General features: G+C 29.6%; 2 protein-coding genes across 2 annotated transcripts; one reads left to right on the top strand and one right to left on the bottom strand.

The window, feature by feature from the left end:
• Nucleotides 1–222: 222 nt before the first annotated feature.
• On the bottom strand, nt 223–2,513 carry LOC142531139 (caffeic acid 3-O-methyltransferase-like). Its single transcript, XM_075637199.1, has 4 exons — nt 2,059–2,513; nt 1,664–1,978; nt 1,457–1,521; nt 223–683 (listed from the first exon to the last, which is right to left on the bottom strand). The coding sequence occupies exons 1-4, from the start codon at nt 2,456–2,458 to the stop codon at nt 393–395; spliced, it is 1,071 nt and encodes a 356-aa protein (XP_075493314.1). The 5' UTR covers nt 2,459–2,513; the 3' UTR covers nt 223–392.
• A 5,212-nt stretch (nt 2,514–7,725) lies between these two features.
• Nucleotides 7,726–10,030, top strand: LOC142532059 (caffeic acid 3-O-methyltransferase-like). Its single transcript, XM_075638369.1, has 4 exons — nt 7,726–8,183; nt 8,264–8,578; nt 8,720–8,784; nt 9,555–10,030. Exons 1-4 carry the CDS (start codon nt 7,784–7,786, stop codon nt 9,843–9,845), a joined length of 1,071 nt encoding a protein of 356 aa, XP_075494484.1. The 5' UTR covers nt 7,726–7,783; the 3' UTR covers nt 9,846–10,030.
• The last annotated feature ends 1,494 nt before the right edge of the window (nt 10,031–11,524 follow it).

Raw genomic sequence — 11,524 nt, 5'->3', positions numbered from 1 at the left:
TTATATTAGCTAGTTTAGAAATTTTAAATTTTGTTTAAAAATAATCAAATACCCTGGATTTTATTGAAAAACCAAAATGTTTTCGTAAAAGATGATAAGAATACAAGTAAAAAAAGGTGAGTCGAGGTAATAACAAAAAATATATATTGGTTTTAATATATTTCATAAATAAAAAATTGGCGGTATGCATGGGATTCAAAATACATAATGAATTTAAGGGGAGAGCATTAAGCTTGATCATTATTTAACACAAGCATGATGTACACGCCGTCCATTATTTATCCATTAGTTTTTTCATGTTAACAAGAGTAAAAGATAAAAGGGTCATAGCAAGCCCAAAGTTTTATTATAAAACAGTAATTATCTTTAGCTACTCAATATTACTTTATATATTATTTAAAAAACTCCATGATCGAGAGTGGGGGAACACAACAAACTGTTCGAGATTCTTTGAATCCTACTTGCTTTGCCAATGCACGAAATTCATTTTCTGTCCTCTCCTTCCCACCAGGACTATATGTTAGCATAACCATGTCAGTATGTAAATTACATATAAAATCTTCTCCTGGGTTCTCTGAAAGGATACGCTCCACAACGATGATTTTTCCGTTATTTGGAAGTGATTCATGGCATCTCTTCAATATTTTTAAGCATTGTGTATCACTCCAGTCGTGAAGAACCCCCTGTAGATATGATTAAAAAAGATTTGAATCTGTCTAATAAGAAAATAATTATAAAAATATTATTACAAAGTTGTAAGAAACAAATGGGAATAAAAAAATTATCAAAAAGTAAATTTTTTTAAAAAACAGGTGGAAAATTAATGTAAACAACTATTTAATTATATATATTGAATAAAATATACATTTCTTATGATGTCCTTATAATCCCACATTGAAAAGAAAAAAAAATTAAAGAGCTTGCGATGTTTACAATGAACTTATGTAGTAACATCAGTTAATTATTTCGTAAGACAAATGTTTATTTTGCAGTCAGGCTTCCACATACATTACCCATGTGTGACATTTATTATTATTATTATTATTATTATTATTATGGCAGAACAATTTAGAAGGCTAAAAAAATGGTTAAAATAGGGTAAGTTGGCTGCCAATAAATAATATATATGTGTGTGAGTGTGTGTGTGTGTGACATTTATTATTATAATTATAATTATAATTATAATTATAATTATTATGGCAGAACAATTTAGAAGGCTAACAAATTGGTGAAAACAGGGGAAATTGGCTGCCAATAAAAAATATAAATATACACATACATATATATATATATACACATACACACACGCACACGCACACGCACACATATATTATATGATGAAAACAATTAAGAAGGCTAACAAAATGGTGAAAATAGGGGAAGTTGCCTGCAAATAGATAATATATCTATATCTACACACATGCACACATATATGATAAGATGAAAACAATTTCACCTTCATGATAATGGCATCGCCTTTCGGAACACTAACGAACATGTCTCCACCCAAGTGCTCCATGCCTGATCAATACAAAATGTTCGGCCAAGTTTAAATTTCACGTAAAACATCAAATTAAATTAAAAAGTGACCTTCAAACACAAATATTTCCATGGAACCGCTTTAAAATACATTACAAAGAACTAACACAAATATTTCACATACTTGCAAAAGATGGTGCATCTTGAATAACATGGGGCAAATCAAAATTAATGGCCTTTATAGTTGGATGCTTGGATAGGATCATGCGCAGGGAATCACCGATTCCACCTCCAACATCGACCAAAGTCCTCAAACCCTTGAATCCCTCGTACGTATCTACAATTTTTTTCATCATAATTGTCGAAAAATTGGACATTGCTGTATTAAAAACTTTGTTTAATCTAGGATCTGTGCCGTGATACTCGAATGTGCTCATTTTATATACTTTTACAAAAGGAACTCCCCCCTCGAGAATTGCATCTTTCAGGTGGTACCTGCACATACAATTATTAATGATTAATTAAACACGCACGCAAATAGTATGTGTACAAGTTGATAAGTAGTTGATACTTTCCAAGTCTCCAAATGAACCCTGTCTTGGTACATGATCAACAAAGGGGCTACAGAAACTCCATCGTCATTCTTGGTGTAGAACTTGCAGACCGGAGCCAAGGAATACATCCGCTCAATGCCGCCATCAGGAAGGGTTTTCACTCGGCAATTTAAAATAGAATAGCTCGCGAGCAGGCGGAGGATTCTGTCCACCATGTTAGGCGCCTCTGGATTGTTGGTGGGAATTTCCGCGGCGAGTTCTCTTGGTGAAATAAAGGCATCGGGCCCCTTATTCTTCATGATTTCAAAGAGGTCGAGCTCCAGCGCCACTTTGAGGACATTAGGCAGCACTGAGGCAGAGGCTAGTTGCATGGCGAATAAGAAAGAAGCCTCGTCCCCTTGTGGAACCTCCATTTTTGTATTCATTTTTCTTGAAGAGATTGAGAACAAGAAGCAATAATTTGGGTAGGAGTGTGCATATGCAGAGACAAACATATTTATAGTAGCTTAGCTTGTAATAATTGTTATAAATTGATTTTTTTGATATAATATGAATAAAATTAATCTATATTTCTTTAATTAAAATTAATTTATTTTTGCATTAATATATATAATTGTTGCACATGGCAATTAACATATATGTATGAATGATGTATATATTTGTTTATTAGTTATAGAATAGGCTGTATATCATTAATGGATGGTCAAATTACGTTTTAGGTAGGACACATTCCCTGAAATCCACGCCACCCAAGAGAGCTGCATGCATTTTGATGTATCTATTTATTAGTTAACTTTGTATATATAATAACACATCATATTAACTAAATTTGATCTGTTGATGCAGTGCAAAAGTTTTTTTTTACATTTTTTTTCGTAATATTTATTAGTTAACTTTGTTGGTATAAGTTTATTAGTAATTTTATATGTCTCTCTATTTTTCTCCAATTTATCACAAATTTATCTATTATTTATCTAAAAAATCAAACTATCTCAGTAAATTTTATCTAATCAGTAATCTATAAATATCATATTCTAATAAAATAATATATGTATTTTACACCAAAATTATTAAAGAAAAAAAAATTAATATAACATGTATCATGTGCCATTGAACACTAATTTATTATAATTTACTAGCGCTTACGATCCCCATTAATTTATATATCTGGCCTATAGGAAAAGTTTATGTTAAAATTTTAAAATATAAAAATTTCAATTATTATAAAACCAGGAAATGGAAAGATGGATACTATTTTAACCGGTGGAAATTATATTTTTCTTATCAAATTAATGATTATTATATATATTATTAGACTTTAACAGATCAAAACAAATTTAACTAAGTATGGTATGCTAATATGGTAAATTTAACTAAATATGGTATGCTAATATGGTTCGATAGTTTATTTACATTTTAGTGAGATAGTTTGAATTTTTAGATAAATTAAGAGAAGTTGGCATTTTACACCAAAAAAATCAGGTGTAAGGCAAAATTTTGCGACGGTTTAAAAAAAACCGTTGCAATTTAAAAATTTGCGACGGTTTTAATTTTAGCGACAATTTATAAAACGTCGCTGATTAGCGACAATTTAATCAAAATCGTCGCTTATTAGTGACGATTAAAGCAAAACTGTCGCTCATTAGCGACGGTGCAAGGGAACTGTTGAGACCTGTCGCTAATTAGCGACGGTTTTAAGAACAGTCGTCGATTTAACTCGGCAAACCGTCACTATTAGCGATTTAAACCGTCGTCAATAACGATGATTTTATTAGAAAAGCGACGATTTCTCATAAACCCGTCGCAAATTGTCTATAAATTTGGGCATTTCGGTCCATTTTCTCTACACCTCTTCACATCTGTAATAATTTTTTTTCTCTTAAGAGATTTTGTTTTTTTCTTATTATCGCAAGATTTAATCGTTTCATACATTATTTAAAAATTTTAAAATCATTAATTTAGATGAGTTGAGAAGATTATTTAAAAATTTGTATAACTATAAAACTAATTTTATTTAAGAAATTATAAAAAACATTTTTTTTATAAAAAAGAAACCATTAGCGACGGAATATGAAAACAACTGTCGCTAAATAGCGACGGATTTTGACGAAACAATCGCTGATTAGCGAAGGTTTATTCAGACACTGTCGCTAATTAGGGACAGAATATGACCAAAATCGTCACTAATTTAGAAACCATTTATCGAATCAAAACCATGGCTAATTAGCGACGAGTTTTGAAAAACCGTCGCAAACATTTTAGCGACGGAGTTAATTTCCATTGCTAAGCAGAATTTTTTTTTTATAAAATCAGGAAATGGAAAGAAGAATTTTTTTTTATTTACAACTAAAATCGTGCAAGGGATAAATAAAAGTATGTATATGCATAATTTTATGGTAATAATATGATATATATAATGTTAATCATGTTTAAATAATTATGTATATCACATCACATTATTATAATGAGGTGTCAAGGACTCATTTTATATAATAATAAATGTCACACACACACACACTCACACACATATATATTATTTATTGGCAGCCAACTTACCCTATTTTCACCATTTTTTTATCCTTCTAAATTGTTCTGCCATAATAATAATAAATGTCACACATGGGTCATGTATGTGGAAGCCTGACTGCAAAATAAACATTTGTCTTAAAAAATAATTAACTGATGTTACTACATAAGTTCATTGTAAACATCGCAAGCTCTTTTAATTTTTTTTTCTTTTCAATGTGGGATAATAGAGACATCATAAGAAATGTATATTTTATTCAATACATATAATTAAATAGTTGTTTACATTAATTTTCCACCTGTTTTTTAAAAAAATTTTCCTTTTCATAATTATTTTATTCCCATTTGTTTCTTACAACTTTGTAATAATATTTTTATAATTATTTTCTTATTAGACCGATTCAAATCTTTTTTAATCATATCTACAGGGGGTTCTTCACGACTGGAGTGATACACAATGCTTAAAAATATTGAAGAGATGCCATGAATCACTTCCAAATAACGGAAAAATCATCGTTGTGGAGCGTATCCTTTCAGAGAACCCAGGAGAAGATTTTATATGTAATTTACATACTGACATGGTTATGCTAACATATAGTCCTAGTGGGAAGGAGAGGACAGAAAATGAATTTCGTGCATTGGCAAAGCAAGTAGGATTCAAAGAATCTCGAACAGTTTGTTGTGTTCCCCCACTCTCGATCATGGAGTTTTTTAAATAAATATATAAAGTAATATTGAGTAGCTAAAGATAATTACTGTTTTATAATAAAACTTTGGGCTTGCTATGACCCTTTTATCTTTTACTCTTGTTAACATGAAAAACTAATGGATAAATAATGGACGGCGTGTACATCATGCTTGTGTTAAATAATGATCAAGCTTAATGCTCTCCCCTTAAATTCATTATGTATTTTGAATCCCATGCATACCGCCAATTTTTTATTTATGAAATATATTAAAACCAATATATATTTTTTGTTACTACCTCGACTCACCTTTTTTTACTTGTATTCTTATCATCTTTTACGAAAACATTTTGGTTTTTCAATAAAATCCAGGGTATTTGATTATTTTTAAACAAAATTTAAAATTTCTAAACTAGCTAATATAATTATATAAATACCAATATGAATATATATATATATATATATATATATATTAGTCACTTAACATTGTAATGTATGATAACATCATTACAAATATCATATAAAAATAGATAAACATGATTAACATTATATATATCATATTATTACCATAAAATTATGCATATACTTACTTTTATTTATCCCTTGCTCGATTTTAGTTGTAAATAAAAAAAAATTCTTCTTTCCATTTCCTGATTTTATAAAAAAAAAATTCTGCTTAGCAATGGAAATTAACTCTGTCGCTAAAATGTTTGCGACGGTTTTTCAAAACTCGTTGCTAATTAGCCATGGTTTTGATTCGATAAATGGTCTCTAAATTAGCGACGATTTTGGTCATATTCTGTCCCTAATTAGCGACAGTGTCTGAATAAACCTTCGCTAATCAGCGATTGTTTCGTCAAAATCCGTCGCTATTTAGCGACAGTTGTTTTCATATTCCGTCGCTAATGGTTTCTTTTTTATAAAAAAAAATGTTTTTTATAATTTCTTAAATAAAATTAGTTTTATAATTATACAAATTTTTAAATAATCTTCTCAACTCATCTAAATTAATGATTTTAAAATTTTTAAATAATGTATGAAACGATTAAATCTTGCGATAATAAGAAAAAAACAAAATCGCTTAAGAGAAAAAAAATTATTACAGATGTGAAGAGGTGTAGAGAAAATGGACCGAAATGCCCAAATTTATAGACAATTTGCGACGGGTTTATGAGAAATCGTCGGTTTTCTAATAAAATCGTCGTTATTGACGACGGTTTAAATCGCTAATAGTGACGGTTTGCCGAGTTAAATTGACGACTGTTTTTAAAACCGTCGCTAATTAGCGACAGGTCTCAACAGTTCCCTTGCACCGTCGCTAATGAGTGACAGTTTTGCTTGAATCGTCACTAATAAGCGACGATTTTGATTAAATTGTCGCTAATCAGCGACGTTTTATAAATTGTCGCTAAAATTAAAACCGTCGCAAATTTTTAAATTGCAACGGTTTTTTTTTAAACCGTCGCAAAATTTTGCCTTACACCTGATTTTTTTGGTGTAAAATGCCAACTTCTCTTAATTTATCTAAAAATTCAAACTATCTCACTAAAATGTAAATAAACTATCGAACCATATTAGCATACCATATTTAGTTAAATTTACCATATTAGCATACCATACTTAGTTAAATTTGTTTTGATCTGTTAAAGTCTAATAATATATATAATAATCATTAATTTGATAAGAGAAATATAATTTCCACCGGTTAAAATAGTATCCATCTTTCCATTTCCTGGTTTTATAATAATTGAAATTTTTATATTTTAAAATTTTAACATAAACTTTTCCTATAGGCCAGATATATAAATTAATGGGGATCGTAAGCGCTAGTAAATTATAATAAATTAGTGTTCAATGGCACATGATACATGTTATATTAATTTTTTTTTCTTTAATAATTTTGGTGTAAAATACATATATTATTTTATTAGAATATGATATTTATAGATTACTGATTAGATAAAATTTACTGAGATAGTTTGATTTTTTAGATAAATAGTAGATAAATTTGTGATAAATTGGAGAAAAATAGAGAGACATAAAATTACTAATAAACTTATACCAACAAAGTTAACTAATAAATATTACGAAAAAAAATGTAAAAAAAAACTTTTGCACTGCATCAACAGATCAAATTTAGTTAATATGATGTGTTATTATATATACAAAGTTAACTAATAAATAGATACAGCAAAATGCATGCAGCTCTCTTGGGTGGCGAGGATTTCAGGGAATGTGTCCTACCTAAAACGTAATTTGACCATCCATTAATGATATACAGCCTATTCTATAACAAATAAACAAATATATACATCATTCATACATATATGTTAATTGCCATGTGCAACAATTATATATATTAATGCAAAAATAAATTAATTTTAATTAAAGATATATAGATTAATTTTATTCATATTATATCAAAAAAATCAATTTATAACAATTATTACAAGCTAAGCTACTATAAATATGTTTGTCTCTGCATATGCACACTCCTACCCAAAGTATTGCTTCTTGTTCTCAATCTCTTAAGGAAAAATGAATACAAAAATGGAGGTTCCACAAGGGGACGAGGCTTCTTTCTTATTCGCCATGCAACTAGCCTCTGCCTCAGTGCTGCCTAATGTCCTCAAAGTGGCGCTGGAGCTCGACCTCTTTGCAATCATGAAGAATAAGGGGCCCGATGCCTTTATTTCACCAAGAGAACTCGCCGCGGAAATTCCCACCAACAATCCAGAGGCGCCTAACATGGTGGACAGAATCCTCCGCCTGCTCGCGAGCTATTCTATTTTAAATTGCCGAGTGAAAACCCTGCCTGATGGCGGCATTGAGCGGATGTATTCCTTGGCTCCGGTCTGCAAGTTCTACACCAAGAATGACGATGGAGTTTCTGTAGCCCCTTTGTTGATCATGTACCAAGACAGGGTTCATTTGGAGACTTGGAAAGTATCAACTACTTATCAACTTGTACACATACTATTTGCGTGCGTTTTTAATTAATCATTAATAATTGTATGTGCAGGTACCACCTGAAAGATGCAATTCTCGAGGGGGGAGTTCCTTTTGAAAAAGTATATAAAATGAGCACATTCGAGTATCACGGCACAGATCCTAGATTAAACAAAGTTTTTAATACAGCAATGTCCAATTTTTCGACAATTATGATGAAAAAAATTGTAGATACGTACGAGGGATTCAAGGGTTTGAGGACTTTGGTCGATGTTGGAGGTGGAATCGGTGATTCCCTGCGCATGATCCTATCCAAGCATCCAACTATAAAGGCCATTAATTTTGATTTGCCCCATGTTATTCAAGATGCACCATCTTTAGCAAGTATGTGAAATATTTGTGTTAGTTCTTTGTAATGTATTTTAAAGCGGTTCCATAGAAATATTTGTGTTTGAAGGTCACTTTTAATTTAATTTGATGTTTTACGTGAAATTTAAACTTGGCCGAACATTTTGTATTGATCAGGCATGGAGCACTTGGGTGGAGACATGTTCGTTAGTGTTCCGAAAGGCGATGCCATTATCATGAAGGTGAAATTGCTTTCATCTTATCATATATGTGTGCATGTGTGTAGATATAGATATATTATCTATTTGCAGCCAACTTCCCCTATTTTCACCATTTTGTTAGCCTTCTTAATTGTTTTCATCATATAATATATGTGTGCGTGTGCGTGTGTGTGTGTGTATGTGTATATATATATATGTATGTGTATATTTATATTTTTTATTGGCAGCCAATTTCCCCTGTTTTCACCAATTTGTTAGCCTTCTAAATTGTTCTGCCATAATAATAATAATTATAATTATAATTATAATAATAAATGTCACACACACACACTCACACACATATATATTATTTATTGGCAGCCAACTTACCCTATTTTCACCATTTTTTTAGCCTTCTAAATTGTTCTGCCATAATAATAATAATAATAATAATAATAATAATAATAAATGTCACACATGGGTCATGTATGTGGAAGCCTGACTGCAAAATAAACATTTGTCTTACGAAATAATTAACTGATGTTACTACATAAGTTCATTGTAAACATCGCAAGCTCTTTAATTTTTTTTTTCTTTTCAATGTGGGATTATAGGGACATCATAAGAAATGTATATTTTATTCAATATATATAATTAAATAGTTGTTTACATTAATTTTCCACCTGTTTTTTAAAAAAATTTACTTTTTGATAATTTTTTTATTCCCATTTGTTTCTTACAACTTTGTAATAATATTTTTATAATTATTTTCTTATTAGACCGATTCAAATCTTTTTTAATCATATCTACAGGGGGTTCTTCACGACTGGAGTGATACACAATGCTTAAAAATATTGAAGAGATGCCATGAATCACTTCCAAATAACGGAAAAATCATCGTTGTGGAGCGTATCCTTTCAGAGAACCCAGGAGAAGATTTTATATGTAATTTACATACTGACATGGTTATGCTAACATATAGTCCTGGTGGGAAGGAGAGGACAGAAAATGAATTTCGTGCATTGGCAAAGCAAGTAGGATTCAAAGAATCTCGAACAGTTTGTTGTGTTCCCCCACTCTCGATCATGGAGTTTTTTAAATAAATATATAAAGTAATATTGAGTAGCTAAAGATAATTACTGTTTTATAATAAAACTTTGGGCTTGCTATGACCCTTTTATCTTTTACTCTTGTTAACATGAAAAAACTAATGGATAAATAATGGACGGCGTGTACATCATGCTTGTGTTAAATAATGATCAAGCTTAATGCTCTCCCCTTAAATTCATTATGTATTTTGAATCCCATGCATACCGCCAATTTTTTATTTATGAAATATATTAAAACCAATATATATTTTTTGTTACTACCTCGACTCACCTTTTTTTACTTGTATTCTTATCATCTTTTACGAAAACATTTTGGTTTTTCAATAAAATCCAGGGTATTTGATTATTTTTAAACAAAATTTAAAATTTCTAAACTAGCTAATATATTTATATAAATACCAATATGAATATATATATATATATATATATATATATATATTAATCACTTAACATTGTAATGTATGAAAACATCATTACAAATATCATATAAAAATAGATAAATATCAATATGTACACCTATATTTAACTAGATAATGATATGATACAAACGAAAAATAAATTAATATATACATATGTATAATAAAAAATCATATACATATGAAATTGTTTTAGTTAGGATTTTTTCAATAAAACTTTGAACAAAACTAATTTTTTGACTTTGGTGAATTTTAAACCAATCTTAAATGTGATCGATTAAATATCAAATTGATTTGGATTGGTTTGATTTCTACTTACCTATACTTTAAACACAAATAATATTTTTATCAGATATATATATATTTGCGTTATATAACATGTATGACATAATTTTTTAACATATAATAATTAAGTGGGTAATAAAAGTATATAAAATATAACTCCTTGGAAGATTAGCTACCATTGAATATGGAAAATGAACAAACAAATATTTTCTAACCAACTTTTTTTTAAAATAAATTAAAATTTATCGATCATTAAAAATTCAAAAATATATGAGCATGTATAAAATAAAAAATCTGAAATGTTATGAAACAAAATGAAAGACTGAAATCTATCTGTTGGGTTGAGAAACACAAGTAATCTTGGTCTCAGTGATAACAAAATTTGTTATTTGTGTTTTTTAACATATTTACTCAAGTGTGAATTGAAGTTGTTAGCTCAAGTTGGAAGTTGAAACTCGAAATCAACAAAGATAAAAATCTGGCGAGCTGAAGTGTTTTGATGATATCTCACAGCTCACTAATGAAAATGACAAGTCGCCAAAACGACCGAATAGAAAACTCATTATTCCACAAGTCATATATCACAAAATCTCAATTAGTTCGGACGCTATCGAGACGAAATATTAGTCGTAAGATCGAGTTGACAGAAAGAGGAACAACAATGAGCCCAATCTGACCAGTTTGTTATATTGGTAATATCTCTAAGCTCGGTTATTCAAAAATAACTATTCAGTATGAGTTATGAAGATAAGAGAACGGATAAAAATCATCTTAACAAGTCAGTATAAATTGAATAAAAGAAAGATGATAAACCATAATGAAGTTGATGATTTTGCACTGAATGAAGAACATGTTCTACTTGCTAACTGTCTGATGTGTTGTGAATATCTATCTCATACGAACATGGAATTGTGTGATTCTTGATTCCATGGAAAGTAATAGAAATGCTACAACTATCATATTTACCATTTT

Source organism: Primulina tabacum, chromosome 17, assembly GCF_025594145.1.
Source record: "Primulina tabacum isolate GXHZ01 chromosome 17, ASM2559414v2, whole genome shotgun sequence".
Lineage (NCBI taxonomy): Eukaryota > Viridiplantae > Streptophyta > Magnoliopsida > Lamiales > Gesneriaceae > Primulina > Primulina tabacum.
This window is presented reverse-complemented; position numbering and strand designations above follow the sequence as displayed.